The following is a 15,022-nucleotide window of genomic DNA, read 5'->3' as shown; positions in this document are numbered from 1 at the left end:
GGGTTGTTATTTCAACACAAAACAAACAAATTTGAAAGGGATGTATATATTTATTTATTTATAAAGCCAAAATTATATATATTTGTTAAAAGGAAAAGTAGGGTTGAGAGGGTTCCACTAATGACATTGGCTTGTAGACAAAAATAAGAAGATGATTTCATAAGCTTCCAACACTTTTAATAGCAAATAATTCAATAAAAATTAAACTAATTAGTATAATAATTCCATAATTCGTAAAATGAGAGACTGTGTCGATAATTTGTTGATTCTTTTGCATTTTGGGTTAATTAGAAGTGATGTGTTTGTTTTGCCTTTAAATTGCTGGAACAAAAATAACTTAGACGTTTTTTTGCCTCTCTTCTTCTTTTTTTTTTTTTAACTGTCGTTAGGTTTGGGTGATGAATTGCTGTGTCACACATGGATTTTTGCTGTTGGAATATAATTAAAGATAATATGTATATATAACCTGTTTGGTGGTATTGATTTTGTTTTGATTTGTTTTGTATTGTATGTTGGATAAATTGGTATTCCACCAAACAGATCCCATTTGGCAACAACAATCACGCCAAAAGCAGAAACGCGCTTTCTTCGCTTACCAAAAGCGTATGTTAACCATCACAGATATTATAGGTGCGTTTGTTCGTTTGGGTGTTTTACCATTATTCATAATTTAAATGTAATAAACAATAAAATATTATTCATTTATATTTGATCCCTCATGTGAATTATTATTATTGAATAGATAACTATACTGTATGTTAGATGAAATGGTGAGTAAAATCAGGGGTAAGGTAAGGTTTGTTTTACAAGAGAAAGCTTTGCAGAATATTTAAAATATATATATATATATATATATGATCCTTAAATCATTCAAAGTCTCTCCACCCAAATTGATAGGGAGCACAATTATTTAATAATATATATATATATATATATAAATAATAAATAACAAATAATAATAATAAAGTATGGACAGTGGTTGACATGGAGACTCTTGTATACATTGCATTGCATGTCTCTCTCTCTCTCTCTCTCTCTCTATATATATATATATGTATGTAAATTGAGAAAGATGGGTGGCAAATATGGGCACAAGCAAGCTAATTTCAATCAACTAATTAATCCCATTCCACTCCATCATCAACATTCTTGATATTACTATTACTATTGTTATGGCCAAGGCCACACAAACCCTCCAATATTCTTCTTCTTCTTTGTTATTGGCACTGCTAATTCTATGGTGTTTTGCAGAGACAACAAAACCTGTTTCTGCTGCAGCAGCTGTGAATAGTTATGATGAAGAAGATGATGATCTCCACCATTTCCACACCCTTCATTTCACCTCCCTTTTCCCTCAATCACTCTGCACTCCCTCCTCCTCCTTCACTCCAGGTATACATACACATATACATACATATATACATACACATATACATATAATCAATGTGTTTTAAAGCTTATTAACTTACATGAATCTGCAGCAGGTTCCAAGCAGAGGTCATCAACATTGCAGGTGGTTCACAGGCATGGCCCCTGTTCTGTACCCCACCTCACCACACCACCATCCCTGGCCGAGATCCTCGCTGCCGACGAATCCCGGGTTGAGTCGATCCAGGCCAAGCTCGCCCCGAGCTACGAAATCACTCGGGCCGGCAAGAGGAACAAATACAAGGACAGGAAAGTCGACCTTCCGGTGCAGCCAGGGCGATCACTCGGCTCGGGCAATTACATCGTCAGGGTCGGCCTTGGGACGCCGCCTAAAACCCTGTCACTCATCTTCGACACCGGCAGCGATCTGACGTGGACGCAATGCCAGCCGTGTGCTCGATCGTGCTACCAACAGCAGGATCCTATCTTCAACCCGTCTTCGTCGAGTTCCTATTCCAACGTGTCCTGCGCCTCCTCGCAGTGCTCTCAGCTCAGCTCCGCCACCGGCAACACTCCCGGCTGCTCCACCAAGACGTGCGTGTACGGCATTCAGTACGGCGACCAGTCATTCTCAGTGGGATTCTTGAGCAAAGACACACTCACCATAAGTAAATCCGCGGTGTTTCAGAACTTTTTCTTCGGCTGCGGGCAGAACAACCAGGGGCTGTTTGGCAATACTGCAGGATTGATCGGGCTCGGGAGAGATCAGCTGTCGGTTGTCTCCCAAACCGCAGGAACTTACGGGAAATACTTCTCGTACTGCCTGCCATCAAGTTCGAGCTCAACGGGGCACTTGTCATTGGGAAGAAGTCGGGCTTCGGGAAGTGTGATCTTCACACCTTTTGCTAGCTCTTCACAGGGGGCGGCATCCAATTCCTTCTACTTTGTTGACATTGACGGAATAAGTGTAGGCGGCCGCGCACTATCCATCAGCCAATCTGTCTTCCAGGCAGCCGGAGGCACTATAGTAGACTCGGGCACGGTGATCACCCGCCTGCCTCCCGCAGCGTATAGCGCGCTGAGCACAGAATTTCAGCAGCAAATGAAGAAGTACCCTGTTGCGCCGGCCTATTCGATTCTGGACACCTGCTATGATTTCAGCAATTACACAAACACAAAAATAGTTATTCCAACCATATCATTTACCTTCCGTGGCAACGCAAAAGTCAATTTGGATGCCAGCGGGATACTTATAGCCATTAATGGAAAGCAAGCATGCCTTGCGTTTGCTGGGAACAGCGACTCGAGCACTGTGGCAATCTTCGGGAATACTCAGCAGAAGACACTGGAAGTGGTGTATGATGTTGCCGGAGGGAGGCTAGGATTTGGTGCTGGTGGGTGTAAATAGTTAACAGAAAAAACTTCGACATATTAGTGTCTGAATTTGAGGATCAAGCAGTAACTGTAGCACACCATTGATTTCCATGGAAGGTAAAAGAAAATGTTCTTCAGTTTATGGTAATAATAATCAAAGTAAAAAGGAATGAAAAGCACAGTTAAATTTGATGATTGTGAGAGTGTGTGCAAGACTAGCACAGTTAAATTTGATGATTGTGAGAATGTGTGCAAGACTATCTTTTACTTCATAGATAGTCTGATGTCAGTAACTTAAGATATGATCATTTCCAGTTCGATACAAGACTGCATTACGAAATCAGCACTTAAAAACAATAAACTACAATCTTTCAAGCTGAAGATGTGTTTACTACTGCTGTCTACGAGTTGTAATTGTAACTTAACAGCAGAATTTTATGCATACTGAAGGCATGAACGAACTATGTTAGGTTCATTCTACTACATGTAGCCAAGATTTCAACTTTGCTAAATTCCTTACAACTTTCTCCTATCAATTAGAAATGAGAGCACTTCACAAATGTGACTAAAATATCCAAATATGTGTGATGGTCATGGTCAAGGGCAGCAAATAAAGCAATTAATCAAATCACTATCATCTATCTCCACTCACCCCAACAGCATAAAGAAAACAAAAAGCTCTCACGCAGCTCAAGAAAGAGGAATCATAAGCATATACTTTTACCAAATATTGTTGATTGTACTTCCAACTTTCACAAGGGTGATAAAAGATGTACCTTTCTTGATACTGAGACAAGGTGCACTCAAATCACAGAAACCAAAGACTGCAATCTGGATAACGGTCCAAAACACCATGTCTGGAACTATGGGCAATTTGGCGCATTTGGATCTTACCATCATCATCATGACAATTTCACCACCCAAAAGGAGACAAAAAGTGCAAACTTCAGAGTCCAGTACAGTTTTACAGATTCGAGGAGAAATCAACAACACCAAGCAACCAGAATAGTAACCAATAATAGCTCTTTGAACATAAAATTTTCGAGACAATCTTCACACCGCAAAAGGCGGCATCAAGCTAACAATACAAGACATGCCATTTATGATCCAGCAGGTATTGCGCAAAGACAATTTAAATGCATACCCTACAAGGTCAGAGTCGATCAGCCATGGCATCTCTTTTTTAAAAATAAATAAATGAAATTGCAGCAAGCAATGTGGTTTCTTCTGGTTATTGTATCATTGATGCTAACATATTCCGTCACTGTGAGAAACACTGTATGGTATATAAAACAAATGAGATTTCAACTGCAATAATAGAGCAAATAGACTCTTCCAATAAAAATTTATTCTTGAATGGTTCAAAGAACCCAACATTGTCATCAGCATTCATTATCTACACGAGTCATCTCCCCTAGTTGAAAGGGATTCAACATTTTTCATCACCACCATGAATTCACATTTAAGAAACTCAGATAATTCGTAGTAAATCCATCGAAAAGCTATTAGTTGTCGTCACACTCACTCTCACCGCCACTGCTCATTGGCAAAACCTTACTTGTCGGAGCGACGCCGTCAACGAACGTTGCTGAACTCATCTCCATTTGGCAAATCCTCACTGCGCCGAATAATCGCTCCGGCAACTCTTCCTCCTTTTGCCCCTCCACCAGAAACCCCATGTCTACCGTCACCGCTGTCACGCAACCCAACGCCAGCTTCAGAATTGCGCTAGCTATGGCCGAGCTACCGATATCAACGTCAATTTCCAAATAATTTGGACCCCGATGATAGTAGCAGTTCAACGCCTTCCCCAATAAACAAGCGGAATGATTCCCCACCGTAGCTTTCACAATCCACGGTCCTTTGACGATTTTATTCACAATCTTGAAACGACTGTTGCGGAAAGCATCCGAACCGTTGATGAACTGATAAAACAGAGAATTCGAATCAAGCGACTCGTCTACTTTACTAGAGAAGTAGAAAACCGCGGAATAATGTTCCCGTCCGGGGACTTGTAGATTTATCGCCACGATGAAAGCCTTGGATGATTTCTCCGAATTTTTTGAGTTGCGCAAAGCGTTCATAACTCGATTATCTGGCCTAGCCAGCACATGATCGAGTTTCGCATTGGATCTGAGCCAGTCAACCCCAGCAGGATTCATCAGCCACTCGCCGGACGGGATTTTAACTTTTTTCGCGAAGTAATTAGGTCCACGGAGATTGAATAATTCACCAGGCGGCGATGCCCAGCCATTCGTCCCATTTTGGAGGTCCACATGCTTCAACGATCCCCCAGCGATTGCCTCCTCCCTCCAGCCTTCTATCGAATCATCGGCCGTCAAAGTAGAGGAAAAGCAACCGTTGCTCTGACTCTGATGGAGTTGCTTTTGCTTGTGCTTCGTGGTGCACATATTCGCGGCGGCTGATTCTTCCTCCGTCGAAGTTCCGCCGTAACGCACAACAGCAACCGAGCGGTGGGCCTTTGAGGTGTACCTCTGGTTATTAAAGGAGGAAATGCCCAATAAATTTGCCCTTATAGTTCGGGAAAATTACAACAGGCCCAAATCCTATATATACCCTAGCTAAAATTTAATACTATAAATATTAATAATATTTTCTTTTATAAATAAATAAATTATTATCAGTACTAATTAGTTTCTTTAGGTGTTTTTTTTATATATATATATAATATTTTTAAAGTAAACTAATAGATAAATATGTAAATATGACATTTATTTTTTATTTTTTTAATATATATGAGTTTCATGGCAATCTTTAAAAGTAGATGTCAAACTATTCTATAAATATAATTGTATACTATAAATACATTTTCACAATTAAATAATATAAAAATAAATTTATGTCAGCAGAATATCAGCGAAGTACACATGCTAATGATAATTAGTCTCATGTAATTACAATATTGAATTGCAAATACAGTTGAAAATAATTTCATAATAATACTTATTAATTAATGGTGATATAAGTGGTTGTATCGTGCCCAATAAAATATACATTTCCTACAACCCTAACTATCTCAAAGTTAATAACTCTATCAATATATATTATTAATTAATAATTAACTGATTATATGTACAATTTTATTAGTCAAATGTTATTGTGTATGTAATTAAGGAATAGGTTAGGCAGCTGTATCTTGTCCACTTAAGAAGAGAAAGATTTTGTCTAGCGAGGGGTGGAGTGGCGCAGGGGTTTGGATTTGTAATTATGGGTTCAAACATCTGACGCTTCAGGTCCACCTACTATACATAGTTTGTGACTTTTCCGTCGAACATGGTTTGTAGGGTATTAAATTTGATCGGGGGTGGGGATTTACCTAGTGCGATTTTCTATTTGATTTCAAATCCGACTCACTTCAAAAAGTTAATTATTTGAAAAATCCACTTTGAATTAAATTGAAATAACAGAATTTTGAATTAAAAATTAAAACCAATTCGAAGTTTTTTTTTTAAAAAAATATTTTTTTCAATTTTTTGGATAATATTAAATATATATATAATAAATATAAATAAGAATATTAATATATAATTAATAATTTTGAGACTATTTTATTTTTATTAATATATTACTCCCCCGTCCCTATTAATATTATATTATATTGATAGTTGGTAAAAAATAAATATAAATAATTTTTTTGCTCTTATGAGTATATTAAGTATAAAAAATAGTGACAATTGTGTAATAATAATTAAAAAATAGAAATAGTTTTACGATTATGGAAATGAGATTACTGTTTTGGGACAGACAAAAATTGTAAATAAGACTATTGTATTGAAACGAAAACAGTATATTTTAAAATTTGAATTGATTCATATTTCTAGTATACTAATTCAAAATTTTGAATTTTTTGAGATATTCGATATGAACTAATTTTAAAATTTCAAAATTTCAAACTAAAAATTGTGATTTGTTTTAAATCAAATAGGAACAGTGGACTTGACGGTGATGTCATGAATTCCAAGTTATATAAAGAAAAAATATCATAAACTAATATTTAATTGATAACTATTATATATATTCACAATATATTTCTTCAAAATTTTCTTTTTAATTTTTAAATAATATTTAAAATAATTAGAAATATTTTGATAAAACTGATAATATTTTATCCAAAATATATCCAAAACTATATGTGAACATAATTTACATGGTTTTAATATGCCTTCATATTGTTGTTTACTACGACTATCAGTGGCATTATAGAAATTAAAGTGTAAGAGAGGGGTGGATGTGGAAGACAGTGGACACCGAATCTCTTCGATGTACACGCTTTTTGAGCATTGGTAGGTCGGGGACTTATATGAAATTTTTTTTGTTGTTACAAATTTTATAAAAATACATGTAATAATAAAGTTTTATATTTTATTACTCACTCATTTTCATGTGTGTATTTTTATATAGAAATATTTACTAATACTGCAGGTAAACGTATAAGCTAAAATAATATTGATATCGACCTAAATAACTAACACTCTTTTTATGACTTAGACTCAACACGTTGAAGCAAACCATCAAATCTTCCCTAATACGGATGGAGTTTCAACTTTTAAGCAAAGGGTAGTTGAGCTTATTTATTTTATTTTTTATTTTTTATTTTTATCTTTGGATGACAAGGGATTATATATATATATATATGATAAAAATAAAATAAAATAAAATTTAAGATCCAATCCAAGCCAAGGAGCCCATAAGCCCATTCATGCGAATTACCCTTTTTAACCCTGTCAGACTGATGGATAAAAAAAGAAAGAATCTTCCCTTCCGGTGGAGGGTTTATCGCCGGCGAGCGAATACCGAAGATCCTACTCTTATTTATTACGTTCAGATTTAGAGTTCGATTTCTTTATGTGGAGCTATGTCTTGAAAGAGATTGAAGCAATAGGTCGGTTTGCGGAGGGCGGGGAGATAGGAAGGCTAGGATTGTAGTTTCTGAAAAACTGCAGCCCTAGCTCTTGCTTTTGGGAGGATTGTGCTTCGGAAATTGCAATGACCACTGGTTGGGGGCTTGTGCATCGATGGGCGACTCCACTGTTGGCATTACGATCGTCCAGTGGCCATTTCCGCCCTGTTCTGCACTCTGCTAGGGCATTAATATTGACCCGGACTGTTTACGGTACCAAAAAGGCGCTGAAATCTGTGGCGAATACGGACACGGTAACTGCTACTGATGACAATTACGGGCGTAAGGAAGTCATTAGTGTTAATCCCCGGCTGTATGACTATTTATTGGATAATGTTAGAGAGCCAAAGGTTTGATTCTTCTCATCTCAGTTTTGAGGTTTGTTGCTTTTGTGCCTGTGATGGAAATTTTGTCCATTTTGTTAGAATTTTTTTCCTTCATTTCAGATATTGCGTGAGCTCAGGGAGGAGACTGCCAGCATGCGTGGTAGTCAAATGCAGGTGATTGTAAGATATTTACTTCTCGCTTGATAGTAATTAGTCTCTGAATTCTCGTCAAGTTGTGTTGACGTGAAAATTCATCATTCCCACTGTGGGATTGAACACTTCCATTGGTTCAGCAATGAACTCCTGAGGTCCAATTAAGTGTCAACTTTGAACTATTTGCATTAGTTTATCTGCTAAGATTCCCTATTTTATTGTTTATTTTTCTTCCTTTTGCCCTATAGGTTTCTCCAGATCAAGCGCAGCTTCTTGTTATGATTGTTGAGATTCTAGGAGCAGAAAAGTGTATTGAAGTTGGTGTATACACAGTATGCAACTCTTTCTTGCTTCATTCCCATCGATGTCTTGTGATCCTCCGTGTGTTTTTCTCTTCAAAGTTACACCTTACTATTGTGACTACCTAGTTGTTTTGGAGTTTGAACAAGCATTATCATCATATATGGCAAGTTAATTCTTGATTATATCTATGAAAAGTTGTTTCTCTTGCAATGTGAAATAGATGGTTTTGTCTTGCTTGCTAAGTACTCAAATGAAATTTCACTCTCTTTTTTAACCTCACTTAATGTGAAAATTGCAAGCTTTTCTTAACTCTTAGACACAAATGTGAAAAACATAATGTAAATAAGGCATTCTTCTATACTCCCATTCAATCTTCTTACTTAAAACCAAATTGGCTTTTACATTTTTTCAGTGTCTTATGTTCTCCTATTCGAAATTAAACAAATTTAGAAAAAACTTCATTTCAAAACATTTATATCATTTCCAGGGGTACTCATCTCTTGCAGTTGCTTTGGTACTGCCTGAAGGAGGCCAACTGGTCGCATGCGAGAGAGACCCCAGATCACTAGAAGTTGCAAAAAGGTATTATGGCCGTGCCGGTGTTTCAAATAAGGTATGGTTGTGTCGTTTATTCTTCCACGCTTTTGCAAGATCTCAAAGATGTGGAAACTTATAATTTATCACCATAAATTGGGACTCAGGTGAATGTGAAACTTGGGCTTGCAGTTGATACCCTGAAATCTATGATTCAGAATGGAGAAAGTGAGAGGTACTTTATGTTGACCTAGAAAATTTGATTTAGATTAAGTAGATTGCCTGCATTTTTGAAGGATGTTTCTGCATGTTAATTGTTTACATTTCTTTCATCAAACACTTGAAGCCATCATTAATTTCCATTAAGAAAGTATTATAATCGACTGCAATTTCAGGGCATAGTATTTTCCGCCATCTGTTTCGTTTGCTACTTATTTCATTACTCCGATTTTCCTTGGATTCAAATCTGGAAGCTTGCTTTTAACATAATTATAAGAGAAACTTACTATCTTATAGCACTAGCTTATGCAGATTCTATTTTATTTACCTATGAGGACTACAAAGCCGACTAACTATGCGATCATTTATCTGTGTAGCTATGATTTTGCTTTCGTAGATGCTGAGAAGAAAATGTACCAGGATTATTTCGAACTGCTGCTACAACTGGTTAGTAGCTGCCTATCTTTTTATCCACAAGATCAACAAATAACACAAATCCAAATTGCTCTCTCTATCAATTCTCATTCTATGAAGGATTCCTTATAGTTGTGTTGTACAGGTGAGAGTTGGAGGTGTCATAGTAATGGACAATGTTCTCTGGCACGGAAGAGTTGCCGATCCGCTGGTAATTACACTTGAAACTTCACCACCAGTTCAACAACTCTGAACTATCTCATCCCCGAACCATTCGATTTTCTTCTTCCACAGGTGAATGACTCCAAGACTCTCAGCATCAGAAACTTCAATCGTAAATTGATGGACGACGAACGTGTATCGATTAGCATGGTACCCTTCTTAACCAATTCTCCCCCGTCCTTAACTATGGTATAGCCAATTCTTTCCATCATCCTTGTTTTTTTGATACAGATTCCCGTGGGAGACGGCATGACAATCTGCCGCAAAAGGTAGCCATCAAAGATGACGACAGAGCCTGCAACTACACTTCATTACAATACACTCACAAGCAAGCCATGAAACAAGTGTTCAAATGGGTCGATCTTCTTGACAGTGTCAAATCCACCACTAGTTGGCCATAACCCATTCTGTATGTATGCATTTTTATTTTAATTAAATTGTTTATTGAATAGGAGTAGCGTAATGGTTGACAAAGCAAAGAAGCAATAAATAAGTGCGTGTGTGTGTGTGAGAGAGAGAGAGAGAGAATGGAATTAAATGCATTATCAGTTACACTCATCTTTCAGTGCTGAGCTCATATTTCGCCTCTGCTCATTTATGGAATCGACTTTGCAAGTAAGGCAATGTTTGGTGCCACTACCATTACTAAAAAATCTTATCCACAACACAATTTCAATATTAGTTCCTTAGCCGTGTTTTCGTCGGATAAATATTCGTTACTATATTAAGATACACATGAAATTAGCATCTAGTTGTTAATAATTACAATAATATAATTAAATCGCACATCGATGTAGTGCCTATTAGGTGCCATAAGCCTTAATTGGTAAAAGATATGATAAAATTTGAATTTATAAATTATAGGAAAAAGATATATTGCAGAATTTGCCATCTCAGTCGCATCCTCCAAACGGAGCCGTAAGTTTCCAAATTCCAATTATTAACTATAGACTTTTAATTATGCTCTTTGATTACTGTAATTATAATAGTAATAGTATAATATAGTCTCTTCTTTCTCTCTCATGGCGTTTCCTTTTTCTTCTCCAAGGTTCTTTCTCTCTGGCCTCTTCGGTCTCTGTGCATACAGATAGTATTTGGTGCATGTATACTTTTCATGCATTTGTAATTGTATTGTTTTATCTTTAATTGGATTCATGAAATTACGAAGCAAATCTGTGGGGGAAGGTTCGGTGTCGTGTTATTTTTTTGTGGAATTTGATTCTTGAAGGCTAGGAAGTTCTTCTTTTTGTCTATGTTCTTTTTTTCTTTTTTTTTTTTTTTTGGTGCGGATGCTGATGAGAAATATTATAGCAGAGACTTGTTTTTCAAGCATTTAATTGTGGTGTGATTGAAGTAAGTTAGCAGTGGAAACCGGAATTGATTGCTGCTGCATCTTCTTTCTTTTTTTTCGTAGTTAATTTGCAAGGCTCGTGTTGTGTATGCAGATGCGTGCTAGATCTGTTATCGAGCTGAGGTTTGGTCTGATTTATTTATTATGTATGTTTTTTCGTGGTCAGGTTGGATTGAAAAGGTTCGTTGATTCAAATTGAAAAAGGCTTGCGTTGCTCTGATCTGCTGATTTTTCATAAACGAAGTATAGAGGCACAAGTTGAGTGATTTCTCCCCTTTCGCTAAGGTGAAGTCAAAACGTTATCGACGAGAAAATTGAAGAGAAGTTGGATTCATGGGCTATCTGAACTCGGTGTTGTCTGAATCTACTAGCGATCTCCACGTCGATGTTGCTCCAGCAAGCGGAGGTGGCCTAAGGTGATCCTCTTGCCCCCTCTTCATACGTTTCGGAGTCGGCTTTTTTCCGTTTTCTTCATCCATTTTACGTATTAATTTGGTGGACATTATGCTAAATTCCATGTTTCTGAAAATAGACACTGATAGGCGGTGCGTTTTTCTTGAAAAAGCTTTTTTACTTTATAATAACTCAAAAATGGTAGATTAGTAAGTACAAGAAGAAATAAATGGATGTTGAACCTGAGTAGTCCAGCTTCCTATTTTTTCTACTTCTATATTTACTTGTTTGGTTTTATTTCTAAGCCTGAAATGGTATATGAAGGCTTCTGCTATTTCTATCTTTCGCATATTAAAAGTATATGGTTGATCAAAATTGTGTATATTCCTTATTTATATTCACACTGATAAGTTGTTTGTCATGTTTTATTTCGAATTAGTTAACAAGCTACAATTGTCTGGTGGCTTTATATGATGATGTTATGAAATTTTCTTTTCTTATCTTTATAATGTGATTGAAGAACCTGAATCCAATTTTTCCTTGCATAAATGCATTGCATTTATTCCGCACCACCGGAAAATAGAGTTCCTTGTGTACTATATTTGATGCAATTTACACCTAATGTTTTCTTGATTTCCTCATTAATGTGATGAAGAATGCTTACGTATGCTTCCGTTTGTCGCGTCTAGAAAACCTGTCATGAAGAATGCTTACGTACGCTTCTGTTTGTCGTGTCTGGAAACCTGTCGTTGCTTTTAATCATATGAAAAAATAGATGTTTGTTTCCTCTTCTCACAGGAGTAGTTTGGATAATATTAAAATGATAATTGATTTCCATGAGGTTAACATCATCAATGATCCTTCTGATTATCTTTATATGAAAGGATGGTTTCTAAGTTTAGTTACAAAACATCTATTATCTATATCTAATTATGTACTGAGTTAATCAGTCTGATATAGTTTCTTATATGTTGGTCCATTAAATTCATATTTTCTGCAAACAAAAGATGTTTTTTGTAAGAGAGTTTTACTTTTTTATATATTTATTTTTGTCTCTGATGGAGATTATGTGATTGTGAGGTGCTTAATTTTGATGATCACTTTATATGCCTCTACATTTTAGAGGTATAACAGAGTGACAGGTGTGTGAATTGATTATCTGATGAAATGTGACCTCCTTTGCTTGATTTCCTCAGGTGGATGGCATTCCATTGAACTATTTGTGATCATTGACTTTGAAGCAGCTTTTATGATAGGAATTGAATCTTCACTTTCTGAAGCTGTTTCTTATTTAGATCATTGTGACTGTGAATCAAATTTCCATGTAATGTTTTATGTGGTCCCATTAATGTCTAAGGTATCGAACTACTTGCAGTCAGGATGGAAAGTTCTGCTATGGATATGCCAGCTCTCCAGGTAAAAGGTCTTCAATGGAGGATTTCTACGAGACAAGGATTGATGGTGTAGATGGAGAGTTGGTTGGTCTCTTCGGGGTATTTGATGGTAACTCTCTCTTTCTCTCTCTCCGTGTATATGTACATATGCGTGTTTCGTGTGCTTGTCTTTTGCGTGGGGGTGGTTACATCCAAGCCTGCATGGAAATGGGATTATTTCTTTCTGAAGTTTCTGGGGAGGGGATCTGTATGGGTTTGTTAAAATCATATAACTATCATCATCCTCAAAGAAGAATAGCATAAATCCTTAAGGAACAACTCATCTATTATGAACTATCAAACCAAAGTTTCAATAGATATATGGCATTTTCAAGTCACATAAGTTATTGTGGAATTCGTTTCCCTCTTTTGTCCTCTTTTTAAAGCAATAATGTGAATCTAGTTATCTCACGGGCCATCCTATTCTGATCCATTTATGATCAGTGCCATGTAAACTATATAACTGACCTTTCATTCTTCTTATACTACACTATTTAAGGTCATGGAGGAGCTCGAGCTGCAGAATATGTCAAACAAAATCTCTTCAGTAATCTACTCAGGCACCCCAAGTTTATATCTGATACCAAATCAGCTATAGGTAAGTCATTGTTGCAGCGTGTCTCCTTTCACAAATTAGTTGCTCTTTTCACTTACTTTCTGTATTGTTTTGGTGTTTTTTTCAGCTGAAACCTACAGCCTTACAGACTCAGAATTCCTGAAGTCTGAAAAAAATCAGAACAGGGATGCAGGTTCTACTGCTTCTACTGCTATCCTTGTTGGTGATCGTTTGTTGGTCGCAAATGTGGGAGATTCAAGAGCAGTAATTTGCAGGGGTGGCAAAGGTTAGAGTTGAAAAGTTCTCTCAGTTGTCTATTTGTTTATTGTGAACCCTTGGAAAACCATCATACTTCATACTTGTTCTATCTGGAACATTTCATATTACTTCTAACAATCCTAACATGTGATGACTTCCATGTTTTTGTCATTACATATAACTGATCTGTTGGGGCTTGCAGCATTTGCTGTTTCTCGAGATCACAAACCAGACCAAACAGACGAGAGACAACGGATTGAAGATGCTGGAGGCTTTGTAATGTGGGCAGGTAAAGCCACTTCGTATGCTTTAACCTTGATTCATATATTCTCTTTATAATACGGACTATTTTCTGGCCTCATGTCATTCGAATATCCCCACACAGGAACTTGGAGGGTTGGAGGGGTTCTTGCTGTATCCCGTGCCTTTGGCGATAGACTGCTGAAGCAATTTGTGGTTGCAGATCCAGAAATACAGGTGTGCTCCAACACTAGTTTGTAACACATAATATTCTTTAAAAGCAGTAGTTGAAAACATCTATTGTACATTTAAATGCAAATCAACAAAGTGGTACTTAACTAGGAACCTTTCAAACTTCTATATAATCCAAAATCTTCTATGCCTTAAACATTGCATTGGTTACAGGAGGAAAAAGTTGATGAAACCCTTGAGTTTCTCATCCTTGCTAGCGACGGACTTTGGGACGTTGTCACGAATGAGGTAAATCTTTGTTAAGAATCTGTATATTAGTTACTTTTATTATAAAATATCATCATTTGTAAATGTAACAAATTGTGGCTGTTTTCAGGAAGCTGTCTGTATGACTAGATCAATCCAAGACCCAGAAGTAGCAGCAAAAAGGCTGATGCAGGAAGCAAATCAGAGGGGCAGTGGCGACAACATCACAATTGTTATCGTTCGGTTTCTGGCTAACCAACCAGAATCCTCTCGCAGCACCTCGGCTTAAAAAGAACACCCATCATATCAGGTTTTTGTTTCGACAAACTCGATTAGAACATCACTGGAAAGGGAAAGGGTGCTTCGCTGAAGTGTACACAAATAGATAGGCAAACGCTATGACATTATGCTTAAGCATGAGTACTCTTTATAACAAACACATTACCTCTCTTAAATGGATGGATATTTATGCCAAATGTATGATAGCTTCATCGTACCAGTTCTCTTTGTATTGCCGTA

The 15,022-nt window shown here is 36.8% G+C and overlaps 4 protein-coding genes across 7 annotated transcripts; 3 read left to right on the top strand and 1 right to left on the bottom strand.

The window, feature by feature from the left end:
- Positions 1-1,172: 1,172 nt before the first annotated feature.
- LOC127265619 (aspartyl protease family protein At5g10770-like) lies at positions 1,173-3,437 on the top strand. 2 transcript variants are annotated; one of them, XM_051295501.1, is made up of 2 exons: positions 1,173-1,392; positions 1,485-3,437. In XM_051295501.1, the coding sequence occupies exons 1-2, from the start codon at positions 1,173-1,175 to the stop codon at positions 2,774-2,776; spliced, it is 1,512 nt and encodes a 503-aa protein (XP_051151458.1). In that variant the 3' UTR covers positions 2,777-3,437. The 2 variants fall into 2 exon arrangements, with proteins under 2 accessions (XP_051151458.1, XP_051151457.1); XM_051295500.1 differs by having other exon boundaries at positions 1,482-3,435.
- On the bottom strand, positions 1,432-5,231 carry LOC127265620 (protein ENHANCED DISEASE RESISTANCE 2-like). The gene is made up of 2 exons (XM_051295502.1): positions 3,519-5,231; positions 1,432-2,759 (listed from the first exon to the last, which is right to left on the bottom strand). Exon 1 carries the CDS (start codon positions 5,151-5,153, stop codon positions 4,248-4,250), a length of 906 nt encoding a protein of 301 aa, XP_051151459.1. The 5' UTR covers positions 5,154-5,231; the 3' UTR covers positions 1,432-2,759; positions 3,519-4,247.
- A 2,261-nt stretch (positions 5,232-7,492) lies between these two features.
- LOC127265388 (uncharacterized) lies at positions 7,493-11,492 on the top strand. 2 transcript variants are annotated; one of them, XM_051295162.1, is made up of 10 exons: positions 7,504-8,013; positions 8,110-8,163; positions 8,391-8,474; positions 8,933-9,058; positions 9,147-9,214; positions 9,576-9,645; positions 9,758-9,823; positions 9,907-9,984; positions 10,066-10,243; positions 11,352-11,492. In XM_051295162.1, exons 1-9 carry the CDS (start codon positions 7,750-7,752, stop codon positions 10,105-10,107), a joined length of 852 nt encoding a protein of 283 aa, XP_051151119.1. In that variant the 5' UTR covers positions 7,504-7,749; the 3' UTR covers positions 10,108-10,243; positions 11,352-11,492. The 2 variants fall into 2 exon arrangements, with proteins under 2 accessions (XP_051151120.1, XP_051151119.1); XM_051295163.1 differs by lacking the exon at positions 11,352-11,492 and having other exon boundaries at positions 7,493-8,013; positions 8,110-8,169; positions 9,745-9,823; positions 10,066-10,136.
- Positions 11,453-14,983, top strand: LOC127265387 (probable protein phosphatase 2C 59). 2 transcript variants are annotated; one of them, XM_051295161.1, is made up of 8 exons: positions 11,453-11,601; positions 12,954-13,081; positions 13,511-13,609; positions 13,695-13,853; positions 14,028-14,114; positions 14,211-14,302; positions 14,471-14,545; positions 14,634-14,983. In XM_051295161.1, exons 1-8 carry the CDS (start codon positions 11,519-11,521, stop codon positions 14,790-14,792), a joined length of 882 nt encoding a protein of 293 aa, XP_051151118.1. In that variant the 5' UTR covers positions 11,453-11,518; the 3' UTR covers positions 14,793-14,983. The 2 variants fall into 2 exon arrangements, with proteins under 2 accessions (XP_051151118.1, XP_051151117.1); XM_051295160.1 differs by having other exon boundaries at positions 11,466-11,601; positions 12,936-13,081.
- Positions 14,984-15,022: the final 39 nt, after the last annotated feature.

The sequence above is a fragment of the Andrographis paniculata genome, unplaced genomic scaffold (assembly GCF_009805555.1).
Source record: "Andrographis paniculata isolate CXL003 unplaced genomic scaffold, ASM980555v1 Contig73END, whole genome shotgun sequence".
In the NCBI taxonomy this organism is placed as follows: domain Eukaryota; kingdom Viridiplantae; phylum Streptophyta; class Magnoliopsida; order Lamiales; family Acanthaceae; genus Andrographis; species Andrographis paniculata.
This window is presented reverse-complemented; position numbering and strand designations above follow the sequence as displayed.

Excerpts from the sequence above, each read along its gene's own strand:
- LOC127265620 (XM_051295502.1), bottom strand. The coding sequence starts at position 5,153 with ATGTGCACCACGAAGCACAAGCAAAAGCAACTCCATCAGAGTCAGAGC.
- LOC127265388 (XM_051295162.1), top strand. The coding sequence starts at position 7,750 with ATGACCACTGGTTGGGGGCTTGTGCATCGATGGGCGACTCCACTGTTG. Across the intron at positions 8,475-8,932 it reads TTGAAGTTGGTGTATACACA|GGGTACTCATCTCTTGCAGT; the intron begins GTATGCAACTCT and ends TATCATTTCCAG. Across the intron at positions 9,985-10,065 it reads AACGTGTATCGATTAGCATG|ATTCCCGTGGGAGACGGCAT; the intron begins GTACCCTTCTTA and ends TTTTTGATACAG.
- LOC127265619 (XM_051295500.1), top strand. The coding sequence starts at position 1,173 with ATGGCCAAGGCCACACAAACCCTCCAATATTCTTCTTCTTCTTTGTTA. Across the intron at positions 1,393-1,481 it reads CTCCTCCTCCTTCACTCCAG|CAGGTTCCAAGCAGAGGTCA; the intron begins GTATACATACAC and ends ATGAATCTGCAG.
- LOC127265387 (XM_051295160.1), top strand. The coding sequence starts at position 11,519 with ATGGGCTATCTGAACTCGGTGTTGTCTGAATCTACTAGCGATCTCCAC. Across the intron at positions 13,854-14,027 it reads AATTTGCAGGGGTGGCAAAG|CATTTGCTGTTTCTCGAGAT; the intron begins GTTAGAGTTGAA and ends TGGGGCTTGCAG. Across the intron at positions 14,546-14,633 it reads GGGACGTTGTCACGAATGAG|GAAGCTGTCTGTATGACTAG; the intron begins GTAAATCTTTGT and ends GGCTGTTTTCAG.